The sequence below is a fragment of the Takifugu flavidus genome, chromosome 22 (genome assembly GCF_003711565.1).
Source record: "Takifugu flavidus isolate HTHZ2018 chromosome 22, ASM371156v2, whole genome shotgun sequence".
Classification (NCBI taxonomy): domain Eukaryota; kingdom Metazoa; phylum Chordata; class Actinopteri; order Tetraodontiformes; family Tetraodontidae; genus Takifugu; species Takifugu flavidus.
In genome coordinates this window covers 4,897,045-4,920,506 of record NC_079541.1, presented here as the reverse complement: position 1 = coordinate 4,920,506, position 23,462 = coordinate 4,897,045, and the positions used below count along the sequence as shown (strand labels likewise).

The window sequence follows — 23,462 nt, the reverse complement described above, 5'->3', positions numbered from 1 at the left end:
ACATGAAGGGTCTCTGTGTTTCCCCAGAGCTGCACGGCAACACTGTCATCAAGGAGTGAGTAGAGAAGTTCAAGGGCTTAGCTCAACCCCGGGGCTTGGATCCAGACCCGCCTGAGAAGGGGCTGGGGGGGGGGCATCCTTTGTGACATCTGCTCCAATGGAAAGGCCGTTAAATCCTGCCTGACGTGCCCGGCAGTGGCAGACATCCACAAGATGCTCGAAGAGCTTTCCAGCAACGTCGCTAAATTTGACGAGTCGCTCAAAGAAGCTAAGAAGCAGAAAGTAAACGGCGAGAAGGGCCTCAGATACCTGGTCGGCCATGTTAACTGCGTGCGGAAGAGCTTGTGGAGAGCTTCCAAGCAGCATCCACGCAGGGCTGCATCAGGGGCCTGAGCAGAGTCATCGATGAGCTGATGACCACCAGGACGTCATCCAGAACATCCGGTCCCCGAGCGCCTCGCTGCCCACCGACCGGACCGATGTCAGCGCCTCCGTTGACTTGTCTTTTGAGGCTGAGAGGGAATCGATGGCTCAGTAGAAGAAGAACGAGCTGGTGAAAGAACCGTCTGAGACCAAGAAAGATAGAGAGCATCTACTGAGGAAACTCTGTTAGCTCCCACACCCCTAATTCCTCCCGATCCCGATCCCAGACCCTATTTCGTCCATCAAATTCCTCTTGAGTGTGAGTCCACCCATCAGATGATAATGGCTCTGAAAAAGCGTGTTTGTTTCCTGGATTCTGACCTAAAAGAAGCAAAATTGTTGTCAATGTTGTGTTTCCTGGCTGACCAACGTGGGCAAAACCCCCTCAAAACTTGTCCAGCGGTCTGCCTCGTGCCGACAGCCCAGACAGAGGCTGAGGTGTCGGGCCCTGACGTGCGCGGAGCCTCTCCGCAGCCCCCACACCGGCAGCGCGCTCAGGCGTGGGCTGATGTGCTGGAGCTGCCGGAGCTCATCCATAACTGTGACTAAAACCTGCTGCGTGATTCCACTAATGTGACACCAGCTCATTCTGGGTGACAAATGAGCTTCGGGGGTGAGAGTATGAATGGAGGTGGGCAGATATGTGCCATTTTGGGGCTCTATTTACGCATTAATACATCACATCTCAGCTGCAGTGAAGTGTCCCTGCAGATAAAGTGGCAAAAGCGGTTCTGTCGCCTAAACGCAACACGGTGAAACGCAAACTTACGCGAGAGCGTGCGCGCGTGTCACTAACATTGCGTTTTATGCAGACTGGAACTCCGCGCGAGCTGATTTCGCTGTGCTGTAGCTGTGAAACACCTTCTTCGTGGTTATATAAGCGCTCGCCGCGCCGAAGGTGCATCTGTTCTTTAGATCGATATTTTTACTCCTCTGTTGTCACGCATTTCACGCAAAGCGAGCTGTACCTGCGGCTTTCTCGCGCACTTTCGGAACCCTCCCTCCAACTTTCTCTCTCAGCTGAACCCCCTCCGGGAACACGCACAAGACTCCGCGGCGCGCAGGAGGCGAAAGCTGCGCGACTTTCACCCAATATGGGCAGTTTTTAAGCGAGGAGGACGCGTTTTTTTCTCTTTCATCTGGACTCCCGACTGCTTTTCCTGTTGCGGGAGACACTTTCCCCCCCGCAAACCTTCACTCAGAAATGAGAGAATATGCGGAGAGGCGCGACGCCTCCGCCGGGTGCTGACGGGCACCACTGGGATCAACCTTGCAACGTTTTTTGACGGCCGCGGAGGCTCCAGCGCGCACATCCCTCCCTATTAAATCATCTGGTGCCACATTTCCACCATGGAGCACTGTTTCAAATTCATTTCCCCAACTTTTCCGCGCTTTGATTTTAGATACGCTTTGGTGACTTTCGCGGCTCCGCGTGTTCCCGCCACCGCGTAAAAATCACACCTTCCGCGCACTTCGGAGACTCGCAGCCTAAATCTCGCCGGCTCTCATGGGATTGAGGCATTCGTCGCGTTGTTTGCTGCTGCGGCGGAAGATGGCGGAGGCGGACAGCAACGAGGTAGGGACCTTGTGGTGTCCTGAGCCCGGTCGCGTCCGTCCCGGGACCCCCTCTGTGCGGCTGGTGGTTTTTGGAGTGGGGGGGTGTATTTTCTGATAACAGCATGTGACCGCGAATGATCTGGTTTGATCACGTTTGCGTGCCGCGATCGGGAGGTTGTGCAAGCTAACGGCGAATGCATCCGTGCGCGTGCAGACGGCGCCGGTCACTTCAGAGGAGAGCAGCTAACAGCGGTCATGTCTTTTAATTGCATGCGGGTGGCGTTAAAAGACCGGAAGCGGGTTCGACGAGAACGTGCCGGACCCGCTGTCCTTGGTGCTGAAACGGAACCATCTTCCCGCCTTCCTGTTTCCTGCGCGCGCTGCAGTTCAAGTCCGTGGTTAGCAACGTCGTTGAATCGTTTGCTTGTCGGGACTTTAAATCAGCACTGACTGGTGCACGTGCACATTTTCACGCTAAACCCACTCACCTACGCGCGCGCGCACACGCACGTACTCCTTTTGGCTGAATATTGTCTCATATCTCCCACAGCGGCAACAGCCCGTCAAGTCCCCGATCTCCCAGTCAGCCCAGCCCCCCTCGCTGCCCAAACCAGTGCCTACGTCCCACCTTGTGCCCTGCATCCCCCACACGCCCCACGTGGCTGGCCTGGCCACCTGCCCCGGCCGGGGCAAGACCACCAAGTTCATCAGCCCGGAGGACATGACTTCGCGGGACTACTACTTTGACTCCTATGCCCACTTTGGCATCCACGAGGTAGAGGGGGCTGGTGGGGGGAGTTACTGGCTGGTTTTACCAGGACCGTGGTCCTAATGTTGGACTTCCCGAACACGATGCTATTTTAGACAAACAGGTCCTTAGACCGGGGGCTTTAGACGAGAACAGGAACAGTTTTATCTCCCATAATGACTCAACATGTCTGTCGTTTGTCTGAAGTGAATCAATAATCAGAAGATTATTGTGGAACATCATCTTAACTGGTCCACTGGCTCGTATCAAACCAAAGCCAGAGAGGAACCGTACAAGAGGAGGTAAAGCTCCAGTTCTGTGAATAGGCCAGAATCGAAGGGGTCTTCCAACATGTCCAAGGTGACATCAGGACAGATTATGGCAGATAATACCCCAAAAGCAGCACCCGTCCTCCACGGTGGACTGCTGGTTGCTGAGGTAAATACCAAAGTTAGCGACCTTGTGTTCCAGGGCGCTGATGCAAGCAGGTTTGTTGGGGACCTTTTTAAATGTCCCCATTTAGCATGTGGGTCAGGTCTTTTTGTGCAGGCAGGAGTGTCCTGGTTAGAGGAAATAAGAAAGTGGGATGTGGGAGCGGCCTCGGGAGACACCAGGTGGTCCCCACAGGTTTTGGCGCCACGCTTGTGTCTATTTCAAGACGCTCTGCCGATCCGGCCTAAATACGGGCGTAAAAATGTGACATTATCTCCGATGATGTCGGCAAACGTCGCAGCGTTTTGACGTCTTGCGTCTCGAACAGGAGATGCTGAAGGACGAGGTGCGGACGCTGACCTACCGGAACGCCATGTACCACAACAAGCACATGTTCAAGGATAAGATTGTTCTGGACGTGGGTAGCGGCACCGGGATCCTCTCGATGTTTGCGGCCAATGCCGGCGCCAAACACGTGTATGGGGTGAGAGGCGATTCGGTTCGTTTTATCCTCCTAGCACGTGAAGCGAGAGCGTGGACGCGGGTCTTGACCGTTGTTTCTCCCCTCAGATTGAATGTTCAAGTATATCCGAGTATTCGGAGAAGATCATCAAGTCCAACCACCTTCACAACGGTGAGCGGTCCAGTTCGAGGACGCCTGGATTAGCATGAGGGATCTGTGGCGTTATTAGCGTACATATGGGCGGCGTTGACCCCGTGTCCTCTCCTCCTTCCCCCTGTAGTCATCACCATCTTCAAGGGCAAGGTGGAGGAGGTGGAGCTGCCTGTGGAGAAGGTGGACATCATCATCTCCGAATGGATGGGCTACTGCCTCTTCTACGAGTCCATGCTCAACACCGTCATCTTCGCCAGGGACAAGTGGCTGGTAGGACCCTCGGGGAGGGCCGGAGCGGGGTCACGTGTTCTTTATGGGCATGGCCTGTGCAGCTAGCGGTCGAGTAGAGGACGAAGTGGTCAGGGGTGTCGTTAGGGAAGGGTGTTAGCGGCACACGTCTCCTCAGCTTCTCTTGCGTGCAGAAACCCGGAGGCCTGATGTTCCCCGACAGAGCCGCCCTCTACGTGGTTGCCATTGAAGACAGGCAGTACAAGGACTTCAAGATCCACTGTGAGTGATTTAAGCCCCCTTCTTTTGACCTCTAAAGTCTTTGCCTTTGTCTTTTAAGCTGCGAAAATGCGGACACTTGCTACTTCTCTAGCAACTTCTCGAACTGAATAAAATGTAAATGTTTTTAACCAGAACGCTCACGTGCTTTCATCTGATCTCCTGCTCAGTGGATAATCATCACCAGAGCAGCTTTCGAGTAGAACTTTGTGTTCCCAATGTTCCAAATCAAAAGTAAGTCGCTCCAACTCTCAAGCTAGGCTAAAAATAAAAGAGCCGGGGCCTGGGAATAAAGAACAAAAGTCTACAGGAAAAAAACCCTTTGGAAACATGTTTATTAGCAGAATGAAAGAATCAACGTGTTAAAGCGCCACAGCATGTTTGGCTAGCAGGACTGAGCTCGATATTACGATCCAGGACAAACATCGACGCTTTGAATGACACCAAAGCCGCGGTTCTACTGACAGCACAGGTGTTGCTCTACAGCCTTTTACCGTCGTCACATAATCTCCAGAAGCCTGTGGTCAACACACGCTTTATTTTTAGCTCCTCTGTGGGTTTATTCCACCCGCATGTTTGGACCCCCCACAACAAAGCGAGACGGAGGAGGGAAAATGCAGCTTTCTGTGTTCCCGGTCCAAATCTGGGATCTTGAAAGGCGCCTGCCAGACATGGCGGAGGAGGGATGTGTCTATTTCCAGGATGGGTCGACTCTTTGGGTGTACGTGTCATCGTATACCGAGTGTGTGTGTGTGTGTGTGTGGACAGGGTGGGAGAACGTGTACGGGTTCGACATGAGCTGCATCCGTAACGTGGCCATCAAAGAGCCTCTGGTGGACGTGGTGGATCCCAAGCAGATGGTGACCAACGCCTGCCTCCTAAAGGTAAATCTCATTCTCTCTCTCATTAAATGGCGCCTACGTTGCTTCGGCGCTCCTCAAAAAGGGGATTTTTGGTTGTCTGGCTAATTTAAACCTTCTTGACGGCAGAGGCAGCTGTTAGCTCCTCTCAAACCATCCATTTTCACTGATATTGGCTGTTCGCTGAGCAATTTATGCCGCACGATTTTTCAGAATTAGCTTAAACGCTTGTGCTAAAGGGAAAAGAATATTCTGTGTGGTCTCGCTCACGCTCTGCCCTCGGCTAAGCTAAATTTAGCATGTGGTCTTTAATGAAAAGTAAAAATGTATCCAAGTGTGCAGACAGATTCGTGCCCCCCCTCCGCACACACACACACACACACACACACACACACACACACACACTCATACACTAGCGGCTTTTGTGAGGACACCCACGTAGCATGTGTCCTGTGATCAGGCTGCAGTGATTCAACCTGTGGGCTTTCACACGTGCACCCTCGTGCACACATCGTGGTGAATAATCATCCAGAACCGACAGGTACGCTGGTGGGCCACACGGTTGCAGCTCTTTCTCCTTTTCCCAGGAAGTGGACATCTACACGGTGAAGCCGGAGGACCTGTCCTTCACCTCGGCCTTCTGCCTGCAGATCCAACGCAACGACTACGTCCACGCCCTGGTGACCTACTTCAACATCGAGTTCACCAAGTGTCACAAGAAGACGGGCTTCTCCACGGGTGAGAAACCTGCCTTCCTTCCACCGCGGTTAGCGCTCGACTACACCCCGCTGGCGTCTGACGGAATCCCACAGCAGTTCTATGAAAACAGCGAACGAGGTGCCTTTCAAACACCGTTACGTAAGCTAGCATTCACACATTTGTGCCGCCGAGGCTTACGTAACGTGGTGTCGAGGAGGTTCTATGTTTGGCCGTGCCTGACGGGCCTGAGGCTCAGCATCACCGGAGGAGCACCGCTCCTCCCGGCGGAGGTCGCTAACGCTACCCGGTCCCTCTTTAACCTCCTCTAGCGCCGCTGACCGGTTCCCTCACGTGTTTCTTCCGGCTCCGCAGCTCCGGATGCAGCCAGCACTCACTGGAAGCAGACGGTATTCTACCTGGAGGATTACTTGACTGTCAAGAAGGGGGAGGAGATCTTCGGCAGCATCGCCGTCAGGCCCAACGAGAAAAACGTGGTAAGGCTCGTCGAAAAGAGTTGAACGGTTTTATTCGTTCGGGTGCCGGTTTTAAACAATATCGAATCTGAACTGCTCCGCCTGGATTAAACAGTGAGGCCAGTCGCCCTCTTGTGGTTGGTTGCAGTAATGATAAACTCCGCCCCCTCTTCATAATTGAGGATTACCTAACTTCCTGTCAAATGTTTTGGATTTTTTTTTGGCACTTTTCATTCATTTCTAATCAGTTCGTTGAAATCAAAATTAGGAGGGGGAGTAAATCTTTTCCTTAATTTGGCATCAATTTGGTTTGCTTAGCATGAAAAAAAATGCTAATCTGTCTTTTCCCAAATAAATGGCAGCTAATTACCAGTTATCAAAGTATAATTATTTTTCTCTTAATGTGACTCCACAGTAATAAACTTTCTATTTAATCCATGCTATGCTAGCTCATAGCTCAGCTCATTACATAGTATTAACTGTGTAATTAATTGTACGGTTTAGCAAAGCGTTTCTGATTCTCTTTGCTAGCGTGATCTGGAGTTCACTCTGGAACTGGACTTCAAAGGGCAGCTGTGCGAGGCCGCCATTTCCCACGACTACAAGATGCGCTAGCGACCACAGCAAGCGAGCAACACTCAGACCTCCAGGAGCACAGCATCTCCCACAAGGATCCACGTTGTCCGACGAGGGCGACCGAGGTGCGTCCGTATGGGTCACAACGCCGGCACCTGGGCGATGTCATCAGAATAGGCAAGATTCTCGCAGCAATAGCGCCACTTCCTGTACCAACTTGACGGTACCTCGTTGAATGTAATTTGTTTTTCCTCTCACTTGGGGAGCCGTTTGTTATTTGAAAAGTCATTTTCTTTCGGTTTTCCTTTGGATGATTTGTGAATTTTGATGATGCACTAAAAACAGGAGACCGCTCTCTTTTAGCTCACCATTAGCATGTAAAGGTTCTCCGCTGTTTTTGATTTCCAAGAGGAATTAAATCTACTTCTTTTATTGAACATTGTTTAAAGCAGCTGTAATTTGGTGCAAGAATCAAAGCGGAGCAACGCCTCAAAACGGTAACAGATGCAATATGTCCCGTCCCACTTAGAGATCAGAGAACATGAACACGATGATTAATAAAACGTCAAAGATTAAAGCCTTTTCTCCTGAAATTCCTTTAATTACCCAGTTTGATGCTCTCAATCAGGTGGCAGCTTCACTACGCTACGCTAATGCTAGCTCCAGTTATGAAAAAAGCTACAGAAGTAACTCCAATTATTTGTGTTTTTGTGACTTTTAAGTAGGTCTGATCACATTTTCTTTTTGATCTTATCAAAGACACCCAGGACGCCATATGAACAATTCCCGGTCCAAAAAGACACTTTTGTTCTGTGTTTGGAGTCCAGGAAGGATCTTGTGTTGTGTGAATACCCCAGAGTCCAGCTAACGTGCACATTTCACTTGCAGCAGGGTTTCTTCTTGATGGGCTGGGCGCTGAGGACCACCGTTGTGTCCCTCACCCTGTCCTCCTGCTCCATTAACACTCTGAACAAACACACAGCAGCCTGTCAGCACGCCGCCACGCCGCCCTCTTAACCTCTACGTCTCCGCCTCACCTGGCCAGGTGTGTCAGGGACTCTGTCACGTTCCTGCTTGTGTAGGCGCTGACCTCGGAGAACATCACCCGGTTTTCCTGGGGTGGGGCGTAGAGGAGGACGTCAGAAGTGGCGCGTGGACAACGGCGCCCCCGAGCATGGGAAGTGAACTCACCTGGGCCAGTTTTTCGGCCTCTTTGACAGGCACCTGGCGGGACTCGTCCATGTCCATCTTGTTTCCTAGGAGCAAGATGGGGATCCCCTCTCCTGCAGCTTCCTGGGGAGGAAAAAAAAAAGTCCAGCCCGTCACCAATAAACTACAATAACGACCCAAATTCCCAAACGGCTGGGGTCAAAGGTCAGACCTGGACGTTAGCCAACCAGGGTTTGACGGCCCTGAAGCTCTCCTCCACCGTGACGTCGTACATCACCACCACGCCGTCTGCCTTACGGAAGAACTGCTTGGTGATGCTGCAGTACCTGCGGCAACGACGGCTAGCTTCAGCACCAACAGTGACACACCTGCGCTGATACAGGCGACTTCATTTCAGGGTTTCAACGCACCTCTCCTGGCCAGCTGTGTCCCACAGCTGCATGGCCACCTGCATGTTGTCCAGCGTCAGTGTCTTCACACTGTAATCAATACCTGATTAAGGTCAACATAATAAAATAGCAGTTTAGCTTTTCACATTCAGTTTAGGCTCTCTTTTTTTTTTTTGACACGACAATAACGATTTCGCCACGAGGGGGCGCAATAGTTGCTGAGAAGGCTCGAGTGAGCGTGAGGAAAAGATCAAAGCCAGGAGAACAGTTCATCAAAGGGGCATAATCTGCTTTACAATGTGCGCCGCGACTCTGAGCGCGGCGGCGTGACTTCACAAGCCCTTTCATGTGACGCTAAGTCAGCCCTGCGATCAGCTGGATTCCAAACGCGCTGTCAAACGCACGCCACCCGAGCGAGATCAAAGCGACCTTACGGCAGCAACGCTCACCCACAGTAGCAGTGGTGGACGGGTGAAAGCGGCCCTCGCAGAAGGAGCGCAGCAGGGAGGTCTTGCCCACGCTGGAGTTGCCCACCAGGACGACCTTGAACAGGCGGTCCGGCGCGAATAGCGCCCCCTCTGTTGCCTTCTGAACACGAGAAATCACAGTTGGGACGCGTTTAGGATCAGAGCAGCTGGCGGCTAGACTGGAAGCTCTGGATGTACCTGATGGGCCTCTTTCCCAACAGGACGCCCCCTTGACGACAAGCTAACGTGGGCTTTCTTCACCGTTGGGGCTCCTCTGGACGCCCGGACCGCAGGGTGACCTGACGGAGGGGCGGCGGCGGCGAGGGCGACACTTGTCTCCAGGTGGATCGGAGCTTCCTGGGCATCCTGCACCTCATCGTCCTCCTCGCTGAGCTGGTGCAGCAGAGGCTGAGGCCCTCCTTGGAGCAGATGGGGCAGGTGGTCCTCCTCGATGGAGATCACCCGGCGGAGGGGGAACCCATCGGGAGGGGCGTCCAGGACCTCCTCTTCCTCCCCAAGCTTCCTCTCGGGCCCTGCTCTCCTCACCTTGCCCCTGTCCTTCCCCGGCACTTTCTTGGACGCGACAGTCTTGCTGGGGGTCTTCTTGCTCTTTGCCTTCACATCCTGAATTTTCGGAGGGGCGGGGCTTGTGAAGCCGTTAGCCAGGGTTTTCCTGGTCGCGGAGCGCGGCTGACACGTGGGGCTGCTGCCGGCGGGGGGGGCATCCTCGTCGCTGCAGGAGGAGGAAGCGACAAACACGATTTGAAGGTGCTCTATGGGCAAGGCCTCCAGAGACTGGTAGGACCCGTCCACCAACAGTGGGGTTCTTCAAAAACAGGAGAAACAGAGGATACACGTTGGACTCTGGACTTTAGTTTTACAACCCAACAGCTCATTTCTACGATGGACAAATCAAAAATCCTCTGTTTTTCCTCCTTTGATCATCGTCTGACGGGTGATTGGTGGTGAAGAAACTAGCGAGTCACCTTTTGGGCGGCTGGTTGGCATCGTCAAATATGTCGGAGAGGCCGGTTCGCTGCTTCTGCTTCTTTCTCAGTGATGCTCGAGGCTGGTTTACAAAATGGGAGATGCAAGCAGAGGTTACAGAACAGTCGGGTCCAGACCAGGATGGCGGTCTTACGAGGGATTGGGGCCCTCGCAGGACTCGTAGGGCCCTTGTAGGACCTCCCCTGGTCTAGGTTCTACTCACCACGCCGCAGTAAATGTCCCGCTCATCCTTTAAATGTTTGTTCATCTCTCTGGGAAAAGAAATGTGGGATTTAGGGAAAGGTTAGGGGTGTTCCGTGGCCCCCGGATCAGACCCCCGTAATCGTACCTGAGGAGGTCGAGCTGCTTCATGAGACTCTGTTTCTCTCTCTGCAGCCCTTCGGTCACTCTGTACATTTCCCTGAAAAGAGAAACACAAAGTGATGCTGCCGAAACTGCAACCAGACCTCCACAACTGTAGGGGGCAGTGTTACTGTGAGGCTCCTGTTGTCTGAGGACAAACACTGCCACAGCTCAACCAGGCCTTTGATGTTAATGACGCTAGCACGTTAGCACGACCCTATTAGCATAAAGCCACGATGCAGCGGGCGCGCTCACATCTCCTTCTCCTGGTGCAGCCGGGCGGCCTGCTCCTGCAGCATGGCCAGCTGCTCCTGGGCCAGTGACAGCTCCTGACTGGTGCTCTCCAGCGCCCGCGACAGCTCGTCGTTGGTCACCTTGAGCTTGACGTTCTCCACGTAGCTCTCCTGCTTCTCGCTGTTCAGCTCGCGGCACTGAAGCTCCAACTGGGTGTGAGCGAGAGAGACGCCTCAGTGGTGAACCCGTCCCGAGGCCTTGGGTCAGACTGAGCTCACCGTTTTCTGCTTCTGGAAAAGACCTTCCAGCTCTTTCTCCTTGGAGGAGAGCTGGTGCTCCAGGTCAAGGCTGCGCACCTGGAGGCGCTCAGAGTCCTGCACATCAGGAAGAACAGAAGGTCAGCGGGGCGAGGGGCGGGTCCGTGGTCGACGGCGCGGGCTCGCACTCGCCTTCAGCAGCAGCCGCTCCTTCTCGTTCCTGATCTGCGCCTCCATCTCTTCGTACAGGTGACGGATCTCGCTGTCGTGCGTCGCGGCCTTCCTGTGAAGAAACAGATGTCGGAGACCTCACAATACCCGCCACGCCGCCGAGGTTTAGCTTAGCTTATTAATGCCTCTCTGTCTGTAATCGCATGTAAACACGTGTAAGTGGTATTTACATTCCATCCAACATTTGCTAAGACCCGCGTAGCCAATTAGCAAAGCCCGGAGAGGCATAACGAGCCGTTGCAGTGCCACTCGGTGCCGTGGGAAAACTGACGTCTAAGCTGTGTTTGGGTGCAAGTTTCAAACATGCTTCCTCACCACAGGAAAAAAGCAGTTTGTTTCCATCATGGGAAATAAAACTGGAATTCCACACCCTGATTAGCAGTCATTTGAGGAGGATGAGAGATTATTCTATAGGGACGCAATGTAAACGCACATGCTAACGATTGTGCCGCCTGTTCGTCCGGCTGCTGGTATAATCCTACCTCTGGAGGGCGCTCTCCATTTCCTTCTTCTCCTGGTGGGCCTCTTTGATCTGGTGGGTGACCCTCGCCAGGAACTCTTCAAAATTGGACAGGAGGTGAGGCTCGTCCCTCCGCAGCTGAGTCCAAAGGCTGCGCACCTCCTCTGGACTGAAGGGGAGGGAGGAGGCTTAAAGCGTCACGCTAACGCCGCTTTCCTTTGTTTTGTTTTTTAACTCACTCCTCAAAGACGTTGCTGGCCCCCAGGCTCTCCAGCAGCATGCAGAAGTGCCTCTCTTCCTCATCTTCCACAGCGGACAGCTTGGCCTCCCATTGGCTCTGATAAAGCGCTTCTTTGTTCCTGAAGGCCGGGCTGGAGCCTTGATAGTCCTCCGAGAGCCTCCGGCCCTGAAGGAACTTACCTGGGATGAAGATGGCAACATGCAGACTTCAGCTTTAGCTTATTGGCAAAAAAAAACAACTACTGAAAAGAGGCACCACAGCTTTGACTGTGAGCAACTACGTAATAGAGGCAGCGTGACTAGCTTAGCAACAAGCTAATGGTGGCTAATGTTAGCAACTGCTCTGGTATTTCCTAATATTATAGTAGAACCTGCTAATGCTCTTCACTGCAGTACTGGAGTAACTATACTCGGTCACATTCCAACAGAGCTCTAATACCAGACTAGCACGTGCTCGTGCACTACTGTCCATAAAAGTCTGCTATTGTCTGCGGAGGTTCCACTTTCCATATCTGTCATTTGTCATCTGTTGAAGAATTCCGGCTCATGTTTTATGGACACGTACTGAACCCGGAGGAGAAGGCCTCCAGCGTGAGGTAGCCGCTGTGCTGCGCGTCCAGAGAATCGAAGACGTCCTCCAGCTCCTCTGCAGACAGCGGCAGCTCCCTGTGGAGCCTCTGCCAGGAACACAGAAGCATTTAAACACCGCCGGGAATTCTAAACAACGCAGACCCGGCTGGGGGGAGCCGACGGGGACAGGAGGTCCAACGTCACATCCAGCCCGAGTTTCTGCATAATTCACCAGCAAACGTGAAGCTCTTTTGTGTCAGAAACGCTCAGCGCACACCGTGATGTCGAGGGCCTCCTGTGAACCAGAACTCCCTCCTCGCTGGACGCTGGAGTGTGAGTGGGCGGAGGGGGGGGTTCCAGCAACCTCCTGTGATGCTAAATAACGCTTATCAGACAAAAGCTCTTCTCCAAGCAGGAGCTTCATTTCAAAGGAGATTTAGCTAAAAGTCATTCAGCCCTTGTTACAATATTTTAGCACAAGATGCTAAATTTGTTCTTTAGTTGATCGATTGGCTCAGGATCATCATTTAAAACCTAATAATAATAACTGTTAATGACTGTAATATGTTTACAACTAGTTAGAGCAAAATACCAAAATTAGGAGTAAATAAAAATCATTTAGAGTGACACACACACATGAACATTCCTGTACTTCTATCCTTGTGGGGACCATCACTGCTATAATGCATTAGCCAGCTCTTTACCCTGACCATCACAACTAACCCCCTCACCCTCTCCTAAACCCAATTCCATCCTCAAACTTAAAACCACACCTTAACCCTCAGTCAAACAACTTGTCCTCACTTTTCTAGTAGAATGCATAATGTGTAGCATGAACACACAGACACACACATGCTCTGTATCTGACCCTCATGTCCGTGCGGGTGATGAAGCCATTGCCCTCCATGTCGCAGGTCTGGAAGAACTCCTTGGTCTTGTCCAGCAGGGTGATGGGACCCCAGTCTGAGCTCCCCCTCCTGGGGTCCAGCCCAAATCCATTCACCCTCCCCTCCTCCATGTCACTCCTGGGATCGCTTCCTAACGTGCAATCAGCAGGTATTTCTGCAGCAGTCGGGAGCCGGGTCAGATATCAGGGCTCCTGCTTCCCACGCCGTGGCGCTCGAAGGGTTGCCATGGCAGCGGGGCATCAAACGACGAGGCTGCTGACGATGTCGAGATGCTGAAAAACCCAACTGAAAAGAAGTCGTGTGAAATGTTGCGCAAGTGATTAATGCAACAGAAACACGCTTGTTACGGCGGTTCTGCTTTTAATAAGCCGGGCACAAGTGACTGAAAGGTATGTAAACACACTGTAAAGGATTATCTTAATACCCGACCATACAGGACACATGACCCTGTAATGCCTGCAAGACTGGAGGAGCTGCAACGTGGCCCTCTGTGCTCCAGCAGCCTTTGGCACAACTGGATTCAAAACAAGACTGTTTCTCAAAACTTTTTTCCCTCTCGTCGCGTTTCCGCGGACCAGGAGGCAGAGATGCTAACTGGTAGCTGTCAGGAGGGTCTCATGAGACATTACAGCCAGATAAATATGCCCTTTTACCACTTTGTGCTGGTTTAATATGCCTAATGAGGTCATTTCCTGTTCCCCAAAGGCCTCAAAACCAGTTACAACTGCAGGATATTGTGAAAATGTTTGTCATTATTGTCCAAAAGAAAACCTTCATCAACCTCGACTGTATTTTACTGCAAAATCTTCGGTTAACTGGAAACAAAAGGGAAAGTTTACCTTCTCCGGTGAGGTGGCCGGACCGGCGGAGCCCTGTTCGCCTCCTGCAAGAATCACCGCAGCTCTGAGGGAGCTGCTCCTTTCAGAAGCCTCTGCGCTCAGATTAACGTTCAAAGTCATTCTGCAACCATGTGATGTCATGAGGAAGCAGCCTGAGGCTCCGCAGCCGAGCCGACCCAGCGCAGACGGAGGGGTCCGGGACTGCAGGGTCGACTCCCTCTGCACACAAACTTTACCCGTTACTATGGTGATACAGCATAAAATGTGAGTAATATCATTACACTTTGATATGGGAAATAACTCGTCTTTTTAATGCACACTTAAGTGGTTATTAGAGTTGCTGTTACATACGTCTAGATATAGAACTTTTTAAAAAAAAGAAACTTAAACAGTTTAATAAATCTTTTATCATTTATTGGAAGGAAAATCGCCACTTGTGTTTTCCACTTTGTGTCCTACCGCGCCCCCTTGTGGCGACGAAGGGGAACACACTGTACAAAAAACTCCACATTTCAAACAGATCAAACATGCGAGCCAGGATTGTTCTGGAACATTATTATCCAGTCCATCAGTCCGTTTCCACTGTATCTCCTTGACTCGAGAGTTCACTTTCCAGGTCCCTGGATCTTTTGAAGCAAATACTCCATTTGGAGATTGAGATTGGGCTGTCCTTTCTTTGTCTTTCTGCTGAGGATCTGAAAGTTTTCCATCTTTTTCTTTTTGTACCGCTCAATGGCTTCTTCTCTCTGCTGTTTGTTCTTCAGGAACTCCTAAAATGGAACAAAAACCAACATGTAATGTCAACATGCCGGACATTTTACTGAAGTTACTGATTGTTCCTTACAATAATCCTTTTTTTTTTAATGACATCACCTCCTTCTTTCTTCTGCGTTTTTCGCTGGCCGCCTCGAACGCCTCCTTGGCTCTCTCATAAGACGTCTTCTTCTGCTGTTTTTTCCTCATGCGGTTGCTTATTGGAAGACTAGGCGAGATTAAAATGATCCAATGCTCAATGTCATCAAACACGAAGGCTTCATTACTGATAATAATATAATAATCCCACCTTTCTCTTTGCGTGGCTGCTGCTGGTTGCTGGTTCCCAGGCACCGAATCTGTCTGCTCAGCTCCTCCACTGGTTTCTGGCTGGGCGGAATCCCTCTGGCACCCAGGGGCTTCATCGACATCTGCGTCAGCATTTTCTCCCTTCTCCTCTGCCTTTTCGTGCACTCTCATCCTCTCTTTACTCCTGTTTACTCGGTGCATCCACACCTCATTCTTCAGCTTCTCAGCCTCGGCCATGTACAGGTGTTTCAGGTGTTCTGGGTATTTGTCCTGCGTGTAAAGAGTTTTGGACTCTGGCTTATTTTTATTTTTCCTTTCCTTGTGCAGGAGCTTCTTGTAGTCATGTTTAAACTTCTGTTTCCTCTTGAAAGCAAATCCTTGACCTGAAACCACAAAACAAGAGAGGAAAATCTACTTTTTCCACTGAAGTAGACATAGTGTTTCCACAGTGGAAATCGCGTTATTACTTATTTCGAGAGGGTAAACCAATGAAACCTCAAATATTAAAAATGTTTAAATAACTGTTTGTGTTGTCATCAGCGGTTTGTGGGGAAACTGACCTTCTTTTAGACTTCCTTTAAACATCTTGTTTTCGGGGATCCATTTCCTCTTCTTTTTAACACCTTGCGCTTTATGCATGTTTTTTTTCGAAATGTCATCTTTTGCTGTGACCTTTTTATCTATATTTTGATCAGTTGATGCCATTTGAGTTTTTAAAAAAATGTATACAAGACACACGAGGGCGACTTCCTGACAGACGCAGAGTTATGACGCAACTCAAAGAAGGCTTACTAATCGAACCCAGAACGCGCCCATTGCAGATAAATATATATTTATGTTATTTTAAAGTTTTAATCTTTCCTATTTGACACTAGTGGATTTCTATATCACCGTTCAAATCTGTTCATTCACACAGACAGAGGTTTTGAAATAACGAGGAAAGCGGTCGGCGTAAACTTATCGAATATTATTTTTGATTGCTCCTGTCTGAAGCCATATCGCCAGTGGGTTACATGCTAAAACCAGCTCCCTTTAATAAAGCTTTTTAATATGCTACCGTCTCCGCTCAGCCTGTCAGAAATCCATCGCCGGATAGATGAAGTTAAGCGCTTTCTGTCTATAACTCTGAGTATTGCCAACGCTCACACTGTCGAATTTTATACTCACGACGTTTGGAGCCGCTTTATGGCCGTAGAGCCTCAGGAAGTCCTGCGTGCAGTCAGCTCACACAATGACCGGCAGAGGGCGTCAGAACACAAAACAAAAGGTAATTAGAATTACTGACAAAATAACACCGGCACTACGAGGAATAAAACTTTTCCAAACGAACAAGAGCATGGTTCCTTAAATATGCAACACACAGTAATGCTGAATATGCTCCTAATTATTTTGTGTCATCATCATTTCCCCCTGTTTCTTTAAAAAGAGAACTTGGCAACCACATTTGGTTTTTGCAATGACACGAACCGGCTGGTGGATGCCCAGGAACTGTTGCAGGCCGCCACCACCCACTCCCTGCCTGGCCTCCAAGTGTGCATGAGCAGGGATGAGCTGCTGCTGGCACTGGGAGGGAAGACGGGGGACGCAGGTAAGGAGGATCTGGCCTTGTTCATGCCTTGGTGTCACACTGAGAGGAAAGGGTCAAGGGTCATTTGGGAAACGGCATGTCTCTGTTCTGTCAGGTGCTGAGCTGGTGCCAGATGAGTTCATGAACTCAAAGAAATCTCACGAGGTCCAGTCCATGTCTGAGGTGGTGGCCGGTCTAGCCCAGCGCTGCGGGGTCAAACAAGTGATCGACGTGGGTTCGGGAAAGGGCTACCTGAGCTCCTTCCTGTCTCTGCAGTACGGCCTCCGGGTCTACGGGATCGATTCCTCCACCACCAACACCCACGGGGCCCAGGAGAGGAACAGGAAACTGAAGAGGTTCTCCCGGGCGTACCAGAAACGCAACAAAGCAGCGAGGGCAGAGAGCGATGCCGCGCAGGCACGCCAGCAAGAGTCAGCTGGAATAAACCCCGAGGAGGCTTCTCATGGCGGCGAGGGAGGAGTTCTGTCACAGGAGGAGGGGGCGATAAGTGGCTTTACAGATGTCGGCCCAGAGGCTGCAAACTCGGAAAGAGAGGATTTTTTCCTGCATGCCCTCTCGGAGGACCTGGTTCAGAACGCAACTCCCAGACTTCCCCCCAGCCAGCTGGGCGCAGAGGAGAAGGAGCGGAGGAAGAGGGAGAACCTGGAGAGGAAGGCCCAGAACCAGGCCGCCCCCAGCGCCGTCTTTTCCCCCCTCACGTCTCACGTTACCGCCGAAACGGAGCTCGGCGAGCTCATCCAGGAGCTGGAGGTAGGACGGCAGCTGCCCGGCCCGCGGCCCGTCACCATCGATAAATTCCACCATCGATCCGCGGCGCCAGCTCATTCCTCTCCCCGCACGCTGTCTCCCGTTTCCAGGAAGCGGTCATGGTCGGGCTGCACACGTGCGGAGACTTGGCGCCCAGCACCCTGCGGATGTTTGTGGCCAAGCCGGAGCTGGCTGCAGTCTGCAGCGTGGGCTGCTGCTATCACCTGCTGTCTGAGCAGTTCGGCCCGTCCGGGCAGGGTAACCACGGCGACTCAGACGCACATATCATATAAAAGTACACACACCTGTAAAACAACCATGAAAACACTATTTCGAGCTATTTAAAGAACTTTTCTGCTCCGGGTTGCGGGGGCACCAGTTTCAGGGTAGCTCAGCTCACCCTCTCTGCTGATCTCTCTGCTCAGAGGGGTTGATGGGTAATGTAGTCCCTCCAGGAACTACCTCTGGGCCTATTAAAATAGCTTTTCTGGCAGTAATTGTGCGTAAATATCAAAAGTATGAGTACTGCATTAATGTACTGTGTCAGCTAGACAGTATAGAACCTCACACTATACTTTATACGCAGTAAATGTGCTCATTCTTCCCACACACCACTGCCTTGTCCACGTTGTCGTCTTCCCATACAAAGGCCCATCAATCTTTATGTCCACCTCTTACAGTAAAACAGTCAAACGTTCCGTCGAGAGTCTGGAAAACGCCGCCAAGTTCCAGTCCTGGAGTTCCAGTTGAGCTCAGGCTGTTTGAGCCATTACGGCTGATTTATGGATTTAAAGGTGTCGGCTCAGAGCTGCTGCTTAGAAGATTCAACAGCTGATCGGTTGGAGGCGCTTGTGTCCACGATGGCGTGACCTTTGACCTTAGCGAGATGAGGGCCTCCATGTAGCTCACAATTAAAGAATTATATCACAACGCTGGATTGAGAACACTCCATCACACTGCCTGCCCTCTGTTGGGCCCAGTGCAGTCTGGGATTTGGGCCAGCTCTTGCTGCGCATTAGCTCGCCATTAAAGGGAGCTGAAAAGCTTCATTAGCTCGTCCCGGCAAAGCGTTTCCTTAAATTTGTCAAACACACTCGGGCTGCGGTGCGGAACCTTCCGTCTGACGAGCAGCTACTTCCCATGTGACCTCCGGGGCCAGCTCAGGGCTGTGAACAATGCTGGGTGTGTGCTCTGCACTTTAGATGGGGGGGAACGTGGTTCTGACGACCTCTGTCAGCAGGACCCCGGGGCTGCTAAAAGGTTAGCGCGTTTAAGCCGCAGCTGCACGTGTAAGCCTGGCCTGTTTTGACTTCATCCCCCTCTGGACTCGCTGCTCCTTGGCCTCAGTCGCTGAACCTTTTAGAAATGACATGAGCAGGCTGTCAACTGGTTCCAGTCAGTGCGCTCCATTGGGATTCTGTGGGGGAGCATGTGTTGCTAACACTCCATCTGGGTTAGCTTAGCTCCACAGACACATCATTTATCCTTGATTTATCAAACAAATCAGATAATATAAACAATCCCGAGCTTGTTAGGGAGGTGCTGAATGAGGTGGGTCCCCCTCCGTGGGCTAGCATGCTGCGCTACCAGGTTTCTGAGAACGGAGAAGCAGACTTAAGCTAAGGAAAGCCATCAAGCAGGTAGAAAATATCTGTACTATTTGGAGTAAAGGCTCTGATTTTCCGTTTGTTGTTGTCATTAGAGTGTGTGCAGGGAGCGTGCGGGTTCCCTCTGAGCCAGTACCTCCGCCAGAATTCCTGCTTCTGTGGCAGGAACGCCAGGATGTCCGCATGCTTGGTGAGTTTTTAACTTCTTTGGTGCGCAGAGAAAACTGCACTGCAGGAGCATCCGCACTTAAAAAACGTCTTTGTCTGTCCCCCTATGAAACCAGGCGCTGGAGCGGGTCTCCCTCGGCCGAGGCGTGAGTACCTTCGCTCTGAACTGGGTCACCACTGGACCCCAGCGGATGAAAACCACCTTTCTGACACCTCCTGGCGTCCTTTTGTTCACCGAGACTCGTTTTCTCCTCAGATCTCGTTCAGCCGTGCAATCGACCCGTTTATTCCGCCGTTCTTTCACGCTTATGATTGAACACAGCAGATTTATGGGCAACGCTGAGCTCGGGGGCCTGCGGGCCAGAGCCGATACACAATACCTCCGTCCATTAATGCGGAATGTTTATAAATATTAATGCAATCACCGCGAGATCGATTGCACGTTACAGTCTTGCGTCAGGCTCGGAAAGTGTCAGAAATATTCATCAAATCTTCACGCTGGGGAATTAAAGCTTGTTTATTTCTGGAGCGCGCGGATCGTCCTCAAGCTCTGTCTGACCTCTGCTGTAGATCCAGATGGAGTCCCTGTTCTTCCGGGCCGTTCTTCACGTCATTCTGAGGGAGCGGTACGACTTCGTCAAGAGGTACCAGGCCGTGGTTCACACACACACACACACACACACACACACCACACACACACACACACACGTGCGTGCGAACACGACGGGGTCGCTGTTAACAAGCGGAACGTGTCAGTGGCTGTTTGAGAGGGAAAAAAACACCACTGCTCTTCTCACTGAACCAGCAAACTTTTGGTTTCTGGGTTCTTTGAGACGCCAGTGAAACAAATCCTGCATTTAAACACACACTTACACACACTTTGAAACACACACCTTGGAACGTGGTCTATATAATGACATAATTTGGTGGGGGCGGCGGCGATGGTATGGTATCTGAGTTCAACCCACGAACCCACGTTAAATTGCCAAATGGAGGGATGGACTTTGGGGTTGGCAACCCGTGGCCCGAGGGCCGTTACCAGTACGCAGCTGCATGATTGTCGGTCTGCTCACGATAAACGCTGCCTTTGGAGGCTTGTGGGCTTGTTTGTGCTAATGTGGCAGCATCAATGCTTTCACGGTGAGCTGTACGGATGTCCTAGTTGCGGAATCGTTTCGTCAAACCCTTCAAATTTCCCTCGCGTAGCACCGCAGAGAGGAAACATAAACAAACATGTCAGGGACTCAGGGGGAATTAGCGAAACATTTTCCAACTGTTGCAGCCTGACTGAGCCGCGGAACAGCTCTGGAGTCATTCCCTGACCCGCCGATGAAAGTATTTTTAGTTAGCGGGCAACGGAATCACTCTGAAGTGAGCAGGTGGAAGTAGACGCTTCCAGAAAAGTCATCCTTCTCCTTTAGCTGCCACACTTTCCGATTTTGTGATTGGAGTCCTCCGTTCGCACCGCGATGACATTTTCAGACCATTAACGGAACCGTTTTCTGCGCAATGAAAGCAGAAACATAAACACAGGCTCGCCTTTCACCGCTGCGTTCCCGGCGCTCCGGGACCTCCGCTCCGGCAACTGACATCAGATTAGGATCAAATATCCACGACTTTCCTTGGTGATCCGGCCATCCGTCACCGTCCAGTATGGCGGAAGTGTTTACAGTTTGGTTCTGGTTGCTAAGGCATGACACAGAAGACAAAGTGAGATTGTAAAAACGAAAGAGTGACGGATTTGTGTGTGTGTTTAACAGTGAGAAGAGAGTTGGAAACGTCTACTCCAAGACCAAATCGTTCGTGGAATATGTCCGTGGAGCCCTGCGCCGGCTGGAGCTGGATGAATCGAAGGTTAAGTGTAGCGGCCTTCTTTTAAAAAGCAAAGGAAAATGTTTCAGGACCCCCAACAAAAAAAAAACTCCTATGAAGATGTTGCCAGGCAACGGGAGCTGAGGGTGCCTTTAAGAACGTGGATGTTGCGGTTCTGCGTCTCGCGTCACTCACAAATCCGCCATATAAAACTTTTTACTCCGGCTCTTTCCGCAGCTTTCCGACGGGGACATCCAGGGTTACCATGACGCCTACGCGCCGCGTATGGACGAGATGCACGCCTTCAACATGGTGGGACGGCCCGGCGCTGCTCGTAAAAACCAGAAACGTAGCGGCAGTTTGCAGCCGGTTGAGTAAAATCACTGCCAGGAAACAGGAAGTGTGGTGGGAAAGAGGCTAAATCTGTCCGCGGTTCAGCCAAGAGCGCCAACTGGAATTTTCTTCCTGATATTAAGCTGTAAAATTCCGTTATTTTGAGGGTCGACCACCAGCTACTGCGGAAATTCCTCATAGTGGTTTTTAAATGATCCATACTTTGCAGTAACAGTGGTTGGCCGCTAGAGGGCGATGCCGTGTCCCATCAGTCACTTCTTATAGTGTCATTAAAGATGGTTTAAACATTTTAAAACCCAAAGAATTTCCCTTCTATTCTGAAGTAAACGCCACAAATATGCTATGTGCAGCTGTTTTTAGCATTCGCACAAACTCTGCGCAGATTTGCCCTAGCTAGTTAGCTGTTCGCTAACCAGTTGCTCGCCGGTTCGCTAACTTTACTTAAGAAGCTGCTCCCGCAACTGTTTGACAAGCAGTGTTTTCACCTCCACGGCTAGTTAGCTTGCGTGCTAATGCACTGTTGCCATGTCGCTCCACAACAGTTACTTATTTTGAACTTTCTAAGAAGAAAATCCTGTGTGAATGGTGCTAATTTCGCCTCATTGCACGATACTTTAACGATGTTGCCGGTGTCGTCGTCTACAGCTGAAGGTGGCTCTGGCTCCGTGCATCGAAGGTCTCATCCTCCTGGATCGGCTTTGCTACCTACGAGAACAGGTAACTTTGGGCTGCGCTGCCGACATTTTCCCCTCCTCCGTAGCTAAAATGCTAATCGCCAACCTGAGTCCTGAGAGAATTCTTGAATCAACGTTTCTTCCTTTAGCCAAGCACAACATGCTAATCTTTAGCCCAGTCGAGGCTTTTGAATTCAGACGGACTTCCTTCGCGGGGCCGTTTAATCAGCTTTTGGCAGATCTCCCCGAAGGAGTGTGTGTGTGTGTGTGTGTGTGTGTTGGGGGGGGGTTGATGGATGGATGTGAACACGATCCATACGACGATAAGTCCGGCCTTAAAGGAGGATGCTGGACGCCTGGCCGGGTTGTTTAGCTTCCGAGAACGAGCCGGGATCGAGCTGCGAGACGTGTACGGAGGTAACGTACACACACCGAGTCGGTGGAGGTGATGTGTGCTGAAGGGGTCAAAGGGTCAAAATCTGCAGCGTGAAATATGCACTGTTGATCAAATGTGCGGGAGTTGGAGAGAATTATGGGATGTCTCCGCGTTCCTTGCGGAGAACTTTGTTCCAGGCGCTTTTCTCAACTGTTTTCTGTTAGCCAGAGGATAAATCCATCAAGGTTCTCCTGACGCCGGACGCTAAATATTAAGACAAACCTCCACTTTAACTGTAATATTTTAAAGTGTTTGATCTTTCAGCATGTTTCCGCATCATAATTGGCCACTAGGGGGCGCTCTAACGACCGTACATTTGTGTATCCAACATAAATTCTTTGTCTTATTTGCAGGAACATTTGCCGTTCTGCGCGTTAGTGCAGCTCTTTAACCCTCTGCTGTCACCAAGATGCTACGCTGTCGTTGGGCTGAAGAGCCGTGATGACAGAAATTCGAGCTCGTACACGTGATTGGAACTTTCAGGCCGGGATGATGTCAGAATTTAGACCGTTTAAACTTGATGGATTTTACAGTGTCTGTGAAGGCTTGTCTTTGAATAAAGTTTTAAAATAGAAATGATGTCATCATTCTGCTCTGGTGGTCTTTATTTGTTGAGATTAAAATCCGTAAGTGTTCTGTGGATAAATGCTAATGCTATTGATCAGAAGATGTTAGCTCGCGAGCTAAAAGCTAAACATTAGAAATAGGCTATATGAAGATGGAAACTGCGTGCGCGAACCCGAGGGTCAGGTGACTTGACAGGAAGTGGTCAGGCGAGCGTATCCAACACCTTGGTTCTTCGCCACGATCGGTTTCTCACGCCAGACCTGGGATATGATCCGAGTTCCTGCTGTGGCCTCCTTTGAATTCCTAATTTTCCTGTGATATTTCCTGATCGCAGGCTAAGCGGATGTTAGCGTTGATATTATTGCCAAGGCTGTGCTATTCTGGTGAGGGCCCGGTCCGGCCCCACTCCTCCCAACTGGGATTATCCACTTCCTGTGTGAT

The 23,462-nt window shown here is 51.0% G+C and overlaps 4 protein-coding genes across 11 annotated transcripts; 2 read left to right on the top strand and 2 right to left on the bottom strand.

Annotated features, from left to right (window-relative positions):
* Positions 1-1,209: 1,209 nt before the first annotated feature.
* On the top strand, positions 1,210-7,468 carry LOC130518966 (protein arginine N-methyltransferase 8-B-like). Of its 2 annotated transcripts, none has more exons than XM_057021952.1 (10): positions 1,210-1,999; positions 2,531-2,755; positions 3,489-3,659; positions 3,731-3,794; positions 3,904-4,046; positions 4,199-4,286; positions 5,052-5,167; positions 5,731-5,881; positions 6,215-6,336; positions 6,847-7,468. In XM_057021952.1, exons 1-10 carry the CDS (start codon positions 1,931-1,933, stop codon positions 6,928-6,930), a joined length of 1,233 nt encoding a protein of 410 aa, XP_056877932.1. In that variant the 5' UTR covers positions 1,210-1,930; the 3' UTR covers positions 6,931-7,468. The 2 variants fall into 2 exon arrangements, with proteins under 2 accessions (XP_056877932.1, XP_056877933.1); XM_057021953.1 differs by having other exon boundaries at positions 1,218-1,999; positions 3,489-3,644.
* Positions 7,469-14,277, bottom strand: cracr2ab (calcium release activated channel regulator 2Ab). 4 transcript variants are annotated; one of them, XM_057021945.1, is made up of 18 exons: positions 14,007-14,277; positions 13,128-13,452; positions 12,255-12,366; positions 11,689-11,869; positions 11,472-11,618; positions 10,951-11,041; positions 10,780-10,875; positions 10,523-10,710; positions 10,254-10,325; positions 10,128-10,176; positions 9,904-9,986; positions 9,116-9,743; positions 8,900-9,038; positions 8,472-8,553; positions 8,273-8,387; positions 8,083-8,184; positions 7,929-8,005; positions 7,469-7,857 (listed from the first exon to the last, which is right to left on the bottom strand). In XM_057021945.1, the coding sequence occupies exons 2-18, from the start codon at positions 13,275-13,277 to the stop codon at positions 7,770-7,772; spliced, it is 2,400 nt and encodes a 799-aa protein (XP_056877925.1). In that variant the 5' UTR covers positions 13,278-13,452; positions 14,007-14,277; the 3' UTR covers positions 7,469-7,769. The 4 variants fall into 4 exon arrangements, 3 of the variants coding, with proteins under 3 accessions (XP_056877925.1, XP_056877926.1, XP_056877927.1); XM_057021946.1 differs by having other exon boundaries at positions 9,116-9,650; XR_008948185.1 differs by lacking the exons at positions 7,469-7,857; positions 7,929-8,005; positions 8,083-8,184 and having other exon boundaries at positions 8,331-8,387; positions 8,472-8,540.
* A 121-nt stretch (positions 14,278-14,398) lies between these two features.
* On the bottom strand, positions 14,399-15,852 carry ccdc59 (coiled-coil domain containing 59). Its single transcript, XM_057021958.1, has 4 exons — positions 15,629-15,852; positions 15,070-15,451; positions 14,880-14,988; positions 14,399-14,776 (listed from the first exon to the last, which is right to left on the bottom strand). Exons 1-4 carry the CDS (start codon positions 15,771-15,773, stop codon positions 14,612-14,614), a joined length of 801 nt encoding a protein of 266 aa, XP_056877938.1. The 5' UTR covers positions 15,774-15,852; the 3' UTR covers positions 14,399-14,611.
* Positions 15,853-16,050: 198 nt separating this feature from the next.
* Positions 16,051-23,033, top strand: mettl25 (methyltransferase like 25). 4 transcript variants are annotated; one of them, XM_057021951.1, is made up of 11 exons: positions 16,053-16,335; positions 16,495-16,656; positions 16,751-17,406; positions 17,514-17,661; positions 19,106-19,200; positions 19,295-19,324; positions 19,749-19,822; positions 20,939-21,032; positions 21,228-21,302; positions 21,990-22,061; positions 22,808-23,033. In XM_057021951.1, the coding sequence occupies exons 1-11, from the start codon at positions 16,119-16,121 to the stop codon at positions 22,922-22,924; spliced, it is 1,740 nt and encodes a 579-aa protein (XP_056877931.1). In that variant the 5' UTR covers positions 16,053-16,118; the 3' UTR covers positions 22,925-23,033. The 4 variants fall into 4 exon arrangements, with proteins under 4 accessions (XP_056877928.1, XP_056877929.1, XP_056877931.1 ...); XM_057021950.1 differs by having other exon boundaries at positions 21,228-21,359; XM_057021948.1 differs by having other exon boundaries at positions 16,051-16,335; positions 16,751-17,698; positions 21,228-21,359.
* The last annotated feature ends 429 nt before the right edge of the window (positions 23,034-23,462 follow it).